This window comes from Rhinoraja longicauda, chromosome 1 (assembly GCF_053455715.1).
Source record: "Rhinoraja longicauda isolate Sanriku21f chromosome 1, sRhiLon1.1, whole genome shotgun sequence".
In the NCBI taxonomy this organism is placed as follows: domain Eukaryota; kingdom Metazoa; phylum Chordata; class Chondrichthyes; order Rajiformes; family Arhynchobatidae; genus Rhinoraja; species Rhinoraja longicauda.
In genome coordinates, this window is record NC_135953.1 from 53,746,694 (window position 1) to 53,764,855 (window position 18,162).

Sequence of the window (18,162 nt, forward strand, 5' to 3'; positions counted from 1 at the left end):
TTTGTGGTTTATATCAATGATTTGGATGAGAATGTACAAGGTTTGCTTAGAAAGTTTGCAAATGACATGAAACTGGGTGGCATCGGTGAAAGCAAAGACCGTTATCAAAAATTGCAGCAGGATCTTGATCGGTTTGGCAGGTAGGATTTGGAATGGAGTTTAATACAGATATGTGCGAGGTGTTACATTTTGGGAAGTCAAACTAGAGCAGGACTCAATGAATGGCAGGGCTCTGTCGAGTGCTGTAGAACAGAGGGATCTAGGAGTGCAGGTAGGAAAATAACTGCAGATGCTGGTACAAATCGAAGGTATCACAAAATGCTGGAGTAACTCAGCGGGTCAGGCAGCATCTCGGGAAGGAAGGAATGGGTGATGTTTCGGGTCGAAACCCTTCAGACTTCTTCTGAAGAAGGGTCTCGACCCGAAACATCACCCATTCCTTCTCTCCTGAGATGCCTGACCCGCTTAGTTACTCCAGCATTTTGTGATACCTAGGAGTGCAGGTACATAATTTCTTGAAAGTGGCGTCCCAGGTATATAAGGTGGTCAAGAAGACTTTTGGCACATTGGCCTTCATTAGTCAGAGTATTGAGTATCGAAGTTAGGAGGTTGTACAAATTGTACAAACATTGATGAGGCCACATTTAGAGTATTGTGTTCGATTTTGGTTATCTTGTTATATGAAAGATGTTAAGCTGGAAAGGGTGCAGAGAAGATTTACGAAGATGTTGCCAGGACTTGAGGCCCTGCGCTATGGGGAGAGGTAGAACAGGCTAAAACTTTATTCGTTGGGGCACAGAAGGATGAGGGGTGATCTTTTAGAGGTGTATAAGATGATGAGAGGAATATATGGGATAAATCCACAAAGCCTTTAAAGCAGAGTAGAGGAATGAAGAATCGGAGGACATAGGTTTATGGTGAGGGGGAAAAGATTTAATAGGAACCTGAGGGACAACCTTTTTTATATAAGGTTGGTGAATATATAGAACTAGCTGTCAGAGGAGGTCATTGTGGCAGATACTATGATAACATTTAAAAGACATTTTGTAAGGTATATGGATATGATAGTCTTAGAAGGTTATGGGCCAAACGCAGGCAGGTGGGACTAGTGCAGATGGGACGTTGGTTAGCGTGGGTAATTAGGGCCATGGGGCCTAATGCCATGCTTAATGACTCTATAAAAGTAAACCTTATGAAGTGCAGAAAAGGTTTTATTTTAAAGAGCCAAATATAACAGATTTATAATGATGAACATGATTTCATTTTTTGTATTTTCTAATTACTAATAATTTCTATTCACAGACATTGGCATTGCTTGATCGATTCAAATCGAAGCTTACAAAAGCAATCTCAGAAACTCCAGAGGAAGGTGTAGTTCAACCAGAAGGGGAAGATGATGAAGGCTGGTGAGTTCTATTAACAAGCACCCTGTATATCGTTATACAATAGTTTAGGAAGTAATCTCCAAACTGGTGGTTTTTTTTAAACAAACAGAGCTCACTATTTGGTAATGGTACATTTTTGGTAAGGTATCTCTATTCTGCAAACACTGCCCTAGAAATTAGTTTGTACCAAAAAGGAAATCAAAATGTTGATTTGATTTGACTAGAGATTGGTGATGTTACTACATGAGGATTTCACAGCAATTTCACAAAGCACAAAATACCATTTTGTCCATAGTAAAGGATGGCGAGCAGTGAAATTAAAAAGCAAGAAATAGATAAAGAACAGGTACTTCAAAGTTTGGTATTATTCAAAGTAAACCAGTCAAGAGGATGCATCCTAGATTGCTGAGGGAAGTAAAGGTGGAAATAGCAGAGACTATTGCCAGAATCTACCATCCTGTCAAGCAGTATAAGAAGTAACACCTCAATGGACCAGGTGATTAATTACAGATAGGTTTATAGCATCTCCTTTTTCAATTTCTGACCCATTTAGTATCTTAGTTAAGTTCATAAGCTTGAATATTTTCAATGATTTGTGAAGCCATGAACTTTGTACAGCCTAATTCAGCTCCTTTCTCTTCTATACATACGCTTTTTGCTGTAGTGGGCTGCTTCTGCATTTTTTTAATCAATTTCTGCCAAGATTTACATTGTAATTCCTATCCAGTGACAAACGCATCTCCTGCTGCAGTAATATTCTCTGCCAAGGATTTATTTGCATACCTTCGGAAATAGTGGGACTCCTTGTATGTAATTTGATCTGTAGAGCCTCTGGATTGATCTTTTGTCCCTCACTTGCAATCTGGAATTTTCTGCATCATGTTTGATATACGTTAACATTTAAATGTTTCCAATTAAGATCTTTTAAATATCCATGCGTCATTAGTTTCCATGCACATTTGAGTGAATAGATATTGCTTGTACATTATCTTCAACACCAGAGGACCCAAGCACTACTATACCACCATCAGGAACACCTACCACTCCATTCCATGCCCACACTTTGGAAAATCTGACCACCTGCCTGTGCTTCCTCTTCCTGCCTATAAACAGAGACTGAAAATTGCAGCACCCGGAAAGAGGACTAAGAAGTGCTGGTCAGAGGACCATTTGTGAGACTTCTTCGAATCAGTGGACTGGGCCATGTTGTAGGGTTTATCAGTGGACTGGAATGGATATGCCACATCATCACCGACTTCATAAAGAAATGCGTGGTCAAGTGTGTACATACAAAAACATTCCGTGTTTTCCCCAAACAAGCCCTGGATGAACCAGGAGATTCAAATTCTGCTGAGGACTAGCCTCTGATGATTAAGACTGGCAATCCAGTATCATACAAGTCCAGCTATGACTTTTTGAAGCCGCCAAGAACGCAAAGAGACATTTCCAGGCTAAACTGGAGTCACAGATGGACACTCGACAGATATGATGGGGCTTGCACATTGTCACTTCTGAACATGCCAAAACTGGGTAGCATAGGTGGCAACAGTGCATCACTTCCTGATGAGATTGCCTTTTATGTAATTTTTGAAAAGGAGAACAACAAACCTACACAAGCCTCCACACCCCATGACAATCTATAATCTCAGTCTGTGGGTCAACATCAGAGCATCCTTCAAGAGGGTGAATCCACACAAGGTGTGCAGCCCAGGTGGCATATCTGGCCATGCACTAAAGACCTGTGTGGACCAACTAGCCAGAGTATTCAAGGAGTATTCAACTTCTTACTTCTGGCACTGAGGTTCCCACCTGCTTCAAAAGGGCTTACATCGTAATAATGCCCAAGAGGAGCACGGTAACTTGTCTCAGTAACTACAATCCGATAACATCCACCGTAATGAAGTTATTCAAGAGGTTTTTTATGATACGAGTCAACTACTAATTTAGAAATGACCTGGTTCCATTTCAATTTGCCTATTGTCAAAGCTGATCAATAGCAGATGCTATCTAACTGGTTCTCCACCGTGTTCTGGAATAACAGGAATACCTACGTCGGATTGCTGTTCATTGACTACAGCTTGGCATCAAACTTTCATCCCTTCCAAACTATTCAGCAAGCTCTTGGGCCTCAGTAACTTCCTTTGCAACTGAATCCTTGACTTCCTCATTGACAGACCTCAGTCAGTGGATCAGTAAAGGGCCTGTCCCACTTAGGCGATTTTAAAGCGACTGCTGGCGACTAGGATGTCGCCGACAGTTCGCCGGGGTGTCGCTGGCATGATCGTGAGGAGTCTTCAAAGAATCGTAGTGGATCTCGGCGCATCGCTGAGAAATCATCCGGTATGAAATTTCTCGGCGACAGCTGGCTTGTCGCCAGGTATCATTGCTTATTGTGGGCGCTGTCGCATGCTGTCCCCAGGTTTGCTAGGTTCTCTTTAGATGCATTTAGAAGCACATAATATTAAATTAAATAAAGTCATTTGAAGATACCATAAAATACTAGTGTTTAACCAATTTATTTACCGTCAGGACATTTGACAGGTAGATTGGAGGCGACAGTTTGACGGTCAGGTAATCGTGGGAATTTTTGCGATGTTTATGACCTTCAGCGATTACATTTAAAGTAGGCTCCCAACCCAGATATGCAACCCAGAAACCAGATATGCATCTCCCGTACATTTTCAAAGAATGCCCACACTCCGCACAAAAATCCATTTAACCACTTTTAAAATTAAATTTCTTAATACTGCTATTAGTAAACTGGAGGCCAATCCAGTTTATGCCTTGTTACCGTGAAGCTTGGTTTTCAAGTAACCCGGGCAAGATGTTATATTTCAAAACTCTCAAGTACTTACCAACTTGTCAGTGATTTCAGCGAAAATTAGGACACCGGAGAAGCATTGACAGCGTGGGAATTTCACGATGTTTCCGAAGACGGTGTATTCTCGACCTGACTCGACATTGTCGTGGTCAATGTCGTTGGGTAAAAGAAAATTTCGGCGATCTGCTACGACTTTGATAGTCGCCGGCAGTCGCCTAAAAAATCACCTAAGTGGGACAGGCCTTAACATAATTTCCTTCTTACAGACACAGATGCATTCCTTCTTCCATTGACATAGATGCATTTCAAGGCTGTACTGTATACTTACAGTGCCCTCCATAATGTTTGGGACAGACCCATAATTTAAAAAATATATATTTGCCTCTGTACTCCACAATTTGAGATTTGTAATAGAAAAAATCACACGTGGTTAAAGTGCACATTGTCAGATTTTAATAAAGGCCATTTTTATACATTTTGGTTTCACCATGTAGAAATTACAGCAGTGTTTATACATAGTCAACCTATTTTAGGGGACCATAATGTTTGGGACACAGCAATGTCACGTAAACAAAAATAGTCATGTTTAGTATTTTGTTACAGATGAGGTGGTATGCTTTGGATCTTGGGCAGTTCCTTCTCTCCTCCATACTTTGCTCTTGCCATCACTCTGATATAAGTTAATCTTCTCATCTGTCCACAAGACCTTTTTCCAGAAGTGGTTGCTCTTTTAAGTACTTTTTGGCAAACTTTAACCTGGCCATCCTATTTTTGCGACTAACCAGTGATTTGCATCTTGCAGTGTAGCCTCTGTATTTCTGTTCATGAAGTCTTCTGCGGACAGTGGTCATTGACAAATCCACACCTGACTCCTGAAGAGTTTTTCTGATTTGTCTTTCCTCCAATCTTTCCATCACCTTTGGAAACCTTTATTGCTGTTTATCAACATGAGGACCAAATTTGTGCCAATGAAAGTCAAAGTAATACAGTAATACAGAACTTTATTGTCATTCGGTACCGAGATACCGAACGAAATTACATTTCCAGCAGTCACAGAACACAACAAAAAAGAAAAGAACACAAGACACACGACCCCAACACAAACATCCATCACAGTGACTCGAAACACCCCCTCACTGTGATGGAAGGCAACAAAACTTCTACTCTCTTCCCCCACGCCCACGGACAGACAGCTCGACCCCTACCGAGGCGACCGACCCGCACAGCCCACGCAAGGGGATGGAAGTCCCCGCGGCCGAGCCGCACCGGGCACTGAAACGTCCCGCGGCTGAGCCATACTGGGCGATGGAAGGCCCCGCGGCCGAGCCGCGCCGGGCGATGTTAGGTCCCGCGGCCGAGCCGCACCAGGCGCTGCTAAGTCCCGCGGCCGAGCCGCGCTGGCGATGTTAAGTCCAGCGGCCGAGCCGCGCCGGGCGATGGAAGGCCCCGCGGCCGAGCCGCACCGAGAGCTGAACCGTCCCACGGCCGAGCCGCGCCGGGCGATGGAAGGCCCCGCAGCCGAGCCGCACCGAGCGCTGAACTGTCCCGCGGCCATACCGGGCGATGGAAGGCACCGGCGATGTTAAGTCCCGCGGCCGAGCCGCGCCGGCGATGTTAAGTCCAACGGCCGAGCCGCGCCGGGCGACGGAAGGCCCCACGGGCGATGGGAAGCCCCGTGGCCGAGGAAGAGACCTAAAAAAAGAAAGGTTTCCCCCACCCCACCCCACCACCCCCTACCCCACCCCACCCCCCCGCTCCCCCCACACATACACAGCCAAAAACAAAATCCATCCCAACACCAACACACAAACAAAAAAGGAAAAAAGACAAACAGACTGCCAGCGAGCCGCAGCCGTTAGGCGCAGCCACACGTGACACAAGGTTCCTCAACAGGAGGCCTGATCTGTAGAGAGATTTCCAAGGACAAGATTTCCAAGATTTCCAAAGAAGCCATTATAAGACTGAGAATCAAGAATAAAACTGTTAGAGACATCAGCCAAACCTTAGGCTTACCAAAATCATAACAACCTCTCGCTGAACGTCAAAAAAGGAAGGAATTCGTTTTTAACATTATAAAGGTGAAGTCGGTAGTCCATGCCCCAGTTTTCACTGGTGGGTCAGCAGAGAGTTAGCAGCTACACCCCTCCGTGGGCGTTCCATCTCAGATGATCTGTCCTGGGCCAGGACATCGATGCAATCATGAAGAAGTTACACCAGACTATCTATGGCCATTCAGTCCATTGAATCTATGCTGACTCTCAAAATATTCTCATTAGTCCCACTCCCATGTTTAATTCTCTGACATCTATTCTCTCTCTCTATGATGCCCTTCAATTCTTTCCGATTCTTCTCCATCAGGGGCAATTTACAGTAGCCAATGAAGCACATCTTTGAGATGTGGGTAGAAACCCACACAGTCACAAAGAGGATGGAGAAATTCAACTGAGGCAGCATCTGTGCCCAGAATTGAAATTAGTTTACTGGAGCTGGAAGGGAGCAAAACTGTGCCACACAAGTTCAAATGCCAGATTCCCCAACATTAGTGCCATGTCAGTATATGGTGGCTGCTCATGGTTGCTCAAAATTTGGGGAAAGAGCCAGCAAAATTGAGACATCGTATGTGGAAATCTCTAACTTGGTGGGAGATGTACATAGAAATGCTACAGTTTGGTACAGAATGCCAGCATTTCACAGCAAGCACTAATTAAGTGCTTTAAATGTCCTGATAAGAGTTGAGGGGGAGAAATTATCAAAGTTGAGGACCCACATTTAAGATAATTTGCAAAGAAGCAGATAAAAAATCATTAGCTGGTGAGTAGTTTAATTTAGAATACTAAAAGATAACAGAGACAGACTTATAAGTAACTTTGAAAAAGGAATGCGTCTCAGTTTCAGTTGATCAGTTAATACTGCAATTTTTTTTTGGTTACTACTAAGTAACGGTATTAAACTGAAAATAAAATAAATACATAGAAACATAGAAAATAGGTGCTGGAGGAGGCCATTTGGCCCTTCGAGCCAACACCGCCATTCATTGTGATCATGGCTGATCGTCTACAATCAGTAACCCGTGCCTGCCTTCTCCCCATATCCCTTGATTCCACGAGCCCCTATAGACAATAGGTGCAGGAGTAGGCCCCTCGAGCCAGCTCCACCATTCAATGTGATCATGGCTGATCATTCTCAATCAGTACCCCGTTCATGCCTTCTCCCCATACCCCCTGACTCCGCTATCCTTAAGAGCTCTATCTAGCTCTCTCGGATGCATTCAGAGAATTGGCCTCCACTGCCTTCTGAGGCAGAGAATTCCACAGATTCACAACTCTCTGACTGAAAAGGTTTTTCCTCATCTCCGTTCTAAATGGCCTACCCCTTATTCTTAAACTATGGCCCCTGCTTCTGGACTACCCCAACATTGGGAACATGTTTCCTGCCTCTAACGTGTCCAACCCCTTAATAATCTTATATGTTTCGATAAGATCCCCTCTCATCCGTCTAAATTCAAGTGTATACAAGGTTGGTCGCTCCAGTCTTTCAACATATGACAGTAAATTCTTTATTTACCTGCTTCTGTATTATGTATAATTTGTGGTATGAAATTTGATGTATTATGTAAGATTTTGCATTCTGTGATGTAGCCAGCAGGAAGCAATCTTGTCCTGTTAACAACTTGAAATGTGACCTAATTTAAATGTAAATATTGGAATTAGAGTATGTTAGAAGCAATTGTCAAACCAATCCTTTAAGTTAGTGTCTCAATTAAGTTCACATATGAATATGTCATTAATGCCTTCTGCGTGTTCTCCATTTACCTCCAATGATCCTCCCTCTAATTCCCTTTATCCCCTCTCAAACCACATCATTAGGATTTAATTGGCAGATAATGCACACTCTTTTTTATAAATGTTCACATCTTTTATGTATTTGTTGTACTGAGCTTGTTGATTTTTAAAGCACTGGTATAGATATTTTGATTTTTTTTGTACAATATATATATGAGGTTAGTATATAGTAGGAGAAGGAACCCAGAAAGGCTGTAGTCTAGACAAACAGCTGTGTGGTCTGCCATACGTTTACAGAGTAAATGATTTTGTTTAATCTTGTTATCCAACTACTTTCATTCATGATTATTACGTAAGTCTTAATGTCAGATTTAGTCGTAAAACCCCGGTTCAAATGTTTAAAAAACACATTTTAGACATTTTATTTGTTCTCTACAAGTTGTTTCATTTGTTCTATACCTGCAAGATGGAACATAAATTACTTTATATATATTTTGATACTTTTTGTGCCAATGAAGTATTGTAGCTGTTGTATGATCATTTGTAGCGTAATTCCAGTTCATTTTGCATGAAAACACAAGGGGTAATGTTAATTGTAAAAGTCATGCGGCAATTGGACCTTATTGAAACAAGAAAAAGAGATCTGATTGGAAATTCCAGAAACTCCATTAAAAATGTTTTCCTGAAGTGTTTCAATATTTTAAACATTTTGAGCATTCAATTAAATAGAATACTGACTTCATTTTCGTAAGTTGATATTCATAAAAATGTGCCTTCTGCAATGTTCGAAAATGTTTTGGTGATGTTTCATTCCTTCAGTTTTGAGATGTTTGTTTCAGCTCTCATTTAATGTCAGAGTGACACGCAGTTTGGTTAGACAAAGGGAGCCAAGAAATTTCACTGGAACCAGTGACGACTTCTGCAATGTATTTTTGTCATTTAACTCATTCTCCTTGACATCTTTTTCAAAACCAAAATCAGTCGCAAATGTCTGCTTTTGCATTTCCTTTTTTGTTGGAAGAAGGTGGCGGTGCGCTCCTTTTCTGAATTGTTGCAGTTCGCCAACAATTGGATTCATGAACTTGACACATATCTGTCCAAAGTATTGTTGGGAGGGCTCAAAGAACAAACTGCTGGTGGGATTCACCGGGTCAGGCAGCATCTGTGGAGGGAAATTAATTGATAACATTTTAATTTAGGACTCGTCTTCAAGACTGGAGTAAAGGAAAGATAGCTACATTAAAGAGTTCGTAAGTGATAGGAGCAGAATTAGGCCTTTTGGTCCATCAAGTCTACTCCTCCATTCGATCATGACCGATCTATCTCTCCTTCCTAACCCCATTCTCCTGCCTTCTCCCCATAACCCCGGACACCCGTACTAATCAAGAATCTATCTCTGCCTTAAAAATATCCATTGACTTGGCTTCCACAGCCTTCTGTGGCAATGAATTCCACAGATTCACCACCCTCAAATTCCTCCTTACCTCCTTTCTAAAGAAACGTCCTTTAATTCTGAGGCTATGAACACTGGTCCTAGACTCTCCCACTACTGGAAACATCCATAACTTGAAATTCAACATTCATGCCATTGGATTGTAGGCTACCCTCAAGGTGTTGTTATTCCAATTTGGATATGGCCTCCCTCAGGTAGTGGGGGAGGCCAAGGAAAGACAGATGGAAATGAATATTTGGAATTGGAAAAGATGTTAGTTGGTGGAATCATCGTCAAGGTGTAGGCAGGAGAAAGTATGCAAGAACAGACACCAGGGGACTGTCTCCCAAATCATCACAGATCTCATCACTTCCAGCTATCTCCCCCTCCATAGCCTCATACCTCAACTCTACCTAGTCCCCCAACGTTCATCATCACATGCTTTTCATCACAAACAATTCCTCAGCCCCGCACTGCCTTATCTTTACCATGGACATCCAGTCTCTACACCAGGAAAGTCTCAGGGCCCTCTGTTTCTTGCTAGTACAGAGACCCAACCAATTCCCCTCGACTGAGACCCCCCTCTGTTCCCATTCTCAACAATTTTTGATTCCACTCATTTTCTTCAAATCAAAGAAATAGCCATGGACCCTTGCATGGACCCCAGCTATATCTGTTTTTTTCATTGGCCATGTTCAACACTCTGTTCCAAACATATCCCGGCACCATTCCCCAACTCTTTCTCTGTTACACTGGGCTGACTCCTGCACGTGTGCTGAAATCTAATTTTCATCAACTTCACCACCAACTTCTATGTTATCCCACTTTTACACCCTACACGTTGGGAACAATTTATAGAGGACAATTAATCTACAAATGCACTTCTTTGGAATGTGGGAGGAAACCGGAGCACCCGGAGAAAACTCAAGCGGCCACGTGAGAATGTACAATCTCCGCAAAGCCTGCACCCATAGTCTGGTGCTATGAGGCAATGGTTCTACCACTGTGCCATTCTATTCCCCTTGAGTAGCCTACAAGATAATGGTGTGAACATTGAATTACCCAATTTCTGATTTCACCCCCCTTTCAACCTCTCATGATCTACCTAGGTCCTCTCACACATCTCTCCCTTTGGTTCTACATTTTACTCCCTTTCCCATCAGATTTCACCATTTGCATCCCTGTGGTTTCATCATTTATCACTTCCAGCCTTTGTGACTATCTCTACCCTTTTACCCACAGGACGCATCTACCAATCAACCCTTCCTTGTCTGAATCCACCTATCATTTGCAGCTCTTGGCCCCATCTCTTCCCCTCTCCTCTTTCTACCTGCTTCCTCTCCTTCTCCCTACACTTCTTCCTCTCTTGTACAGCCTTGAAGAAAGGTCCTGACCCAAAACATCACCTGAACCATTCCTCTCCACAGATGTTGCCTGACCTGCTGAGTTCAGTCAGCAGTTTGTTCTTTGCTTGGGATTCCAGCACCTGCAGTCTTTTAACATAGAAACATAGAAAATAGGTGTAGGAGGAGGCCATTCGGCCCTTCATTGTGATTATGGCTGATCAACCACAATCAGTAACCTGTGCCCAACTTCTCCCCATATCCCTTGATTCCATTAGCCCCCAGAGCTCTATCTAACTTTCTCTTAAATTCATCCAGTGATTTGGCCTCCACTGCCCTCTGTGGCAGAGAATTCCACAAATACACAACTCTCTGGGTGAAAAAATTCCTTCTCACCTCAGTTTTAAATGGTCTCCCCTTTATTCTAAGACTGTGGCCCCTGGTTCTGGACTTCCCCAACATTGGGAAAAAAATTTCCTGCATCTAGCTTGTCCAGTCCTTTTATAATTTTATATGTCTCTATAAGATCCTCTCTCATCCTTCTAAACACCAGTGAATACAAGCCTAGTCTTTTCAATCTTTCCTCATATAGTCCCGCCATCCCAGGGATCAATCTCGTGAACCTACTCCGCACTGCCTCAATTACAAGGATGTCCTTCCTTAAATTAGGAGTCCAAAACTTTACAAAATACTTCAGATGTGTACCTTCATATTTTATGCCTTCATATTGTTGGGAGGGTGCAGCGTTGGATCAGAATAGAGGTGATGGTATTCCTACGATCTAACTTCTCTTGTACCACTCGGCAAAAGGGAACATGGAACAGGTCTGCAAATTACTGACGTGCATCCTTAAGATAATACAGTCAATGTGGACCAGGGAAGATTCATTCAGTAGGGTTGCTGATCACATGGGCTGTTGGATGATGTTGTGTATCTTGAGTGTGTGAGCAACCAGAGAAATCATGAATATTCCCTCACTTTCCTGATTTTAACCCAGGGGGCAGTGGAGTTAGTTTGAGGGGGGGGGGGGGCAAGGCAAATAGTTTTGAACAGTCACCTTGAGTTATGAGCTATTCAGCCATTCTTTTCTTATGGCTAATTCAACCTTTTGACAATCAGTAAGAAATGGCTATTTTTTTTCCGTTTAATATGGACATTGCGTAACGCTTACCTGATTAAATTGTATGTGGATGTAGTCCAAATACTTTGATTAATGCCACATTAATACCACATGAGTCCTGAATAAAGCCAAATGCTGCAGATTACAAGCAAACATTCCCTCCCTGGACATTGTAATGAGCAGTATCCCCGTGTGATAGAATATGTGACATTTTGTCACATCACCATTGTATGGAACAGGTTGGATGGGACAGTATACTATTGCTGTCGACCATTTCTCATATCATTCTGTAGGATACCTGGTGCTAACCTTAACATGCCCTTCTACATGCCATGTGGAACAGGCGTTGATCTCCCAGCTTAGTGTTGATAAAGGAACAAAGTTGTCAATAGTGTAAGAAAATAACTGCAGATGCTGGTACAAATCGAAGCTTGGGCAGCTTGCAGCCCAGTGGTATGAACATTGACTTTTCCAACTTTAGATAGTTCCTCTGCCCCTCTCTTCCCCTCCCCCTTCCCAGTTCTCCCTCTATCTTCCTGTCTCCACCTATATCCTTCCTTTGTCCCACCCACCTGACATCAGTCTGAAGAAGGGTCTCGACCTGAAACGTCACCCATTCCTTCTCTCCTGAGATGCTGCCTGACCTGCTGAGTTACTCCAGCATTTTGTGAAATAAATAAAGTTGTCAATAGTGCTTTATTTGTCATATATGCAACTGCACAGTTAAATCGATTTTGCATATATTACACATGCGGGAACTGCCATTGTATACAATACCAAGAAATTATAGGTTGAGACAGAATATAATTCTGCTGCTGATAAAACCCAACAGGAACCAATGGTTGGTCAGTTTAGCATACCTAGCTTTCACCTCAGAATTTCTTAATGCGAGGTATCCCAACTATGAAAATAAGGTTGAGGTCTGCATTTTGTGAATAAATACCTTCGATTTGTACCAGCACCTGCAGTTATTTTCTTATACTACCTGTTCTGTCTCTCATCTTCCATAAACTCTATAGGCTACTTGCAGAAATTCTGGGTAAATGCCATAAATTGTCTGAATGCCAATATACTCGTTTTTTCTCAGCTGTTGCGCCATCCTTATGGCAGACATCAGCAGAGCTCATGCAATTTTTGACTTGGTCTTCATAATGGCTTCACAATAATCTCTGCTGATATATTTGCTGGGGAGAAAGGAATGCAGGAGGCACATTGGTCAGAACAAGCTCAAGTAAGCTGTTCCCTTAAGTTTAATACTTCATTAGGTCATTCAGGCTCACTATGCCAACAATGGTCCCTCCAGAGACTGTCAATGCTTCTAAAAACACTTCCTTCAAGTGATAGAGAATTGCTGATTCTCAATTGGGAGTTGTAGGTGGTAACATCAAGGGCTTCTTAGTCCTGAAGCCGAGGCTTGATAATATTGATGTCACAGTTGTACACTTACAGTCTTTGTGACCATCCAGCTTAAAACCTTTTTGTGGTGGCTCTGGGGGGTCTGTCCTGCTGATGATGGACATTGACTGCTTTGGCTGATTGACTTTAAGGTTGCTTTTATTTTACAAATTAATTGAAGCAGCTCTATAAGCTTGGACAAGAAACTGGTGAGAAGGTTCACAGGATTAACCAGATGAGAATTTCTTGAGCCTTACCCTGATTCAGTGGCTGGTTAATTGATAATAGGTGGATCTTGTATTTATTTTACGATTGAGTTTGATAGCGGTGGGGTAAAGCTTATCTGTGTGCTGGACGACTGCAGAGGGAATTAAAAGTGGACCATGCTGCATAAGGCTGAAGCCATCCGTATACCACATTGAGTGTAAGTATAGATTTTTTGTTTGAAAAACATGTCCGTTTTTTTCTTTGTGTGCAGGAAGGAACAGCAGATGCTGGTTTAAACCAAAGATAGGCACAAAAAGCTGTAGTAACTCAACAGATCAGACAGCATCCCTGGAGAAAAGGAATAGGTGACGTTTCAGGTCGAGACGTTTCTTCAAGGGTCTCGACCCAAAAAAGCCCCAATTCCTTTTCTCCAGAGATGCTGTCTGACCCGTTGAGTTACTACAGCTTTTTGTGTCTACCCCAGGTTTTTCTTTGATTATTCAAAGAAATAGTATCAAATTTAATTTATGAAATACATATATTTAACTAATCTGAAAAATTATTTAATTATTCAGGAGCCAGAGTTTGATTTGTATTCATGTATTATCAATTCATGGTTAATTAAATAAATGAAATAATTGTAAGGTAGCAATAATTTGTAAGAATGGAAAGTCAGGAGATATAGTTGGCCAGATATTAAAAATGCTTCACAAAGAAATATAATATAAAAATGGTTCACAAATAGTGCAGAAAAGATTTATGACGATGTTGCCAGAACTTGAGGGCCAGAGCTGCGGCCGAGGTAAGGTAGGCTAGGACTTTAATCCAGGGAGTGCAGGAGGATAAGGAATGATCTTATCGAGGTATATAAGCTCATGAGGGGACTAGATAGGGTAAATGCACAGACTCTTGTATCCAGAGTAGGGAAACAAGACTGGGGGACATAGGTTTAAGGTGAGAGAGGAAAGATTTAATAGGAACCTTAGAGGCAACTTTTTCACACAACTGGGTATAAGGAATAATCTGCCAGAGGAGGTAATTAAAGGTATGGTTGCTCTACGTATGAAAAGATAGAAAAGGTAAAGGAAACAATTCCAGCTTTCAAGCCATTGAACATTTTGATGTAAAGATGAAGAAGTAAGATCTCTTCTTGGCAACAAAAAATGAACTTACAAAGTTGTTGGCCTGTCAGCCCTGGTCTTTTCCTATTCAATGTACCAAAATTAGTTTCTAATGTCTTAATTTTTGATAAACTGAAATAAAAGGTCGTTATAGCTCTTGTTTTAGAAAACTTTGTATCATAAAGATAATAATAATAATAATAATGCATTACATTTATATAGCGCTTTTCATATACTCAAAGACGCTTTACAGGGATTTAGAGAACATAGGGAAGTGAATAAATAGATAAATAAGTAAACGAACAGAGAAAGGAGACAGAAGGTGAGGTGACCTTCAGTGGTTGAAGGCAGTATTGAACAGGTGAGACTTCAGTGATGTTTTGAATGTGGTGAGTGTGGAGGAGTCTCTGACGGTTTGGGGTAGTGAGTTCCATAGGGTGGGAGCAGCGTTGGAGAAAGCCCTGTCCCCCCAGGATCTGAGTTTGGTCCGGATGTGGGGGGATAGGAGATTGGCAGCAGCAGAGCGGAGGGTGCAGGTGAGAGTGTGCTTGTGGAGGAGGTCGGTCAGGTAGGATGGGGCCAGGTTATGGAGGGCTTTGTAGGTCATGAGGAGGATTTTGTACTGGATTCTCTGGGGGATGGGGAGCCAGTGGAGTTTGTAAAGGACGGGGGTGATATGGTCACGGATCGGGGTGTGGGTGAGTAGACGGGCAACGGAGTTTTGAATGTATTGAAGTTTACTGATGATTTTTGAGGGTGCGCCATAGAGGATGAACAGAATGATATATCAGGGACCAATTAACTTGCATTCAAAAATTAACCAGTAGATGGGAAAATAATTTTAAATGGAGCAGAATTTTAGGTTTATCGGATTAATGTTATGTTAATAAAATATTGTCTCCAATTTTAGAAACATAAAAAATAGGTACAGGAGTAGGCCCTTCAAACCAGCACTGCCATTTTGATCGCTTTGTGTCTGATTTTATTTGTGTTTTTATTTTATAATTATGGGTCATGACTAGAAACATTATAAAATCATCAAATTTTCCTGGATCAGTGCACAGACTGACCAAGAACTGATCTGGAAAAAATGTTTCTCATGTTAAATGGCACACAAGGTGGTTAATGCACTAATGGAAATTGATTTTCTTAATAAACATTTAATGACACTATCATTGATATATATTTTACATAAAATGAATTGTAAAGTTTGTAGTCTTGGTTACACGATGGTATGTCTGTCAAATATAAACAGTGGTATTTGGAGTAAAAAGGTGAAAAAGATAAAGGTCGGCTGTTGGGTCATGCTGATGCTGCAAAGGGGATCAGATTTTTAAAATAAACAGCCATAACTGAACCTTTTTGCCATAGTGAAATGAATGGAAGAATATTTATTCTGTTTGTCAAGCAAGAGTGCCTATAATTTTGGATTATTTTCATGCTACTTTGAAAATATTTTGAAATTGTTAATTCCGAGCCTGATTTGCTGTTTGGTATATTTACTGACAACAGAAGACAGCTTATTTACTCCTAATTGTCCCCATCATATTTTTTAAATTATTTCACCATTGAAGAAGCAGATGGATGAAAAGCAGAAATAATTAGTTGAGATCATATGGGGATACCGGGGTTACATTATTTTATTGTATTATTATGTATGGAGTACAATGTTGGGCACTTAGAGCTACAAAATTGCTCTTCGTTGTCTACGCTAAATTATGGTAGATAAATATTTTTGTATCGTAATCTGCTTTCCCACATTAGGTTTCATTGAAGTCAATTGATGAACTATTAATTTCTCAGTTTTGATAAAATCTGAAGATCATTAAGACCAAATTTATACGGTAAACCTAAAATTCAGTACCCCTCTGTAAATCACATATAGTGTGGAGGTAAATGATCGAATCTGGTGAGAGTTGATAGAAACATAGAAACATAGACATAGAAAATAGGTGCAGAAGGAGGCCATTCGGCCCTTTGAGCCAGCACTGCCATTCATTGTGATCATGGCTGATTGTCCCCAATCAATACCCCGTGCCTGCCTTCTCCCCATATCCCTTGATTCCACCAACCCCTAGAGCTCTATCTAAATCTCTCTTAAATTCATCCACTGATTTGGCTTCCACGGCCCTCTGCGGCAGAGAATTCCACAATTTCACAACTCTCTGGGTGAAAAAGTTCCTTCTCACCTCAGTTTTAAATGGCCTCCCCTTTATTCTAAGTATGTGGCCCCTGGTCTGGACTCGCCCAACATTGGGAAAAAATTTCCTGCATCTGGCTTGTTCAGTCCTTTTATAATTTTATATGTTTCTATAAGATCCCCTCTCATCCTTCTAAACTCCAGTGAATACATATAACATATAACAACATATAACAACTACAGCATGGAAACAGGCCTGTCCGGCCCTACCAGTCCACGCCGACCATTCTCCCTGACCTAGTCTCATCTACCTGCACTCAGACCATAACCCTCCAATCCTCTCTCATCCATATACCTATCCAATTTACTCTTAAATAATAAAATCGAGCCAGCCTCCACCACTTCCACCGGAAGCCCATTCCATACAGCCACAACCCTCTGAGTAAAGAAGTTCCCCCTCATGTTACCCCTAAACCTTTGTCCCTCAATTCTGAAGCTATGTCCCCTTGTTGGAATCTTCCCCACTCTCAAAGGGAAAAGCCTACCCACGTCAACTCTGTCCGTCCCTCTCAAAATTTTAAAAACCTCTATCAAGTCCCCCCTCAACCTTCTACGCTCCAAAGAATAAAGACCCAACCTGTTCAACCTCTCTCTGTAGCCTAAGTGCTGAAACCCAGGCAACATTCTAGTAAATCTCCTCTGTACCCTCTCCATTTTGTCGACATCCTTCCTATAATTTGGCGACCAGAACTGCACACCATACTCCAGATTCGGCCTCACCAATGCCCTGTACAATTTCAACATTACATCCCAACTTCTATACTCGATGCTCTGATTTATAAAGGCAAGCATACCAAACGCCTTCTTCACCACCCTATCCACATGAGATTCCACCTTCAGGGAACAATGCACAGTTATTCCCAGATCCCTCTGTTCCACTGCATTCCTCAATTCCCTACCATTTACCCTGTACGTCCTATTTTGATTTGTCCTACCAAAATGCAGCACCTCACACTTATCAGCATTAAACTCCATCTGCCATCTTTCAGCCCACCCTTCCAAAAGGCCCAAGTCTCTCTGTAGACTTTGAAAATCTACCTCACTATCAACTACTCCACCTATCTTAGTATCATCTGCATATTTACTAATCCAATTTGCCACACCATCATCCAGATCATTAATGTAAATGACAAACAACAGTGGACCCAACACAGATCCTTGGGGCACTCCACTAGACACTGGCCTCCAACCTGACATACAATTGTCAACCGTTACCCTCTGGTATCTCCCATTCAGCCATTGTTGAATCCATCTTGCTTCCTCACTATTAATACCCAACGATTTAACCTTCTTAATCAACCTTCCATGTGGAACCTTGTCAAATGCCTTACTGAAGTCCATATAGACAACATCCAC

General features: G+C 41.9%; 1 protein-coding gene across 1 annotated transcript in view; it reads left to right on the plus strand.

Moving 5' to 3' along the window:
* cwc27 (CWC27 spliceosome associated cyclophilin) overlaps positions 1-18,162 on the plus strand; it is a 74,735-nt gene that overhangs the window by 43,956 nt on the left and 12,617 nt on the right. The window contains exon 4 of the mRNA XM_078416941.1: positions 1,303-1,406. Coding sequence (XP_078273067.1) covers positions 1,303-1,406 — 104 coding nt within the window. The remainder of the gene's footprint in view (positions 1-1,302; positions 1,407-18,162) is intronic.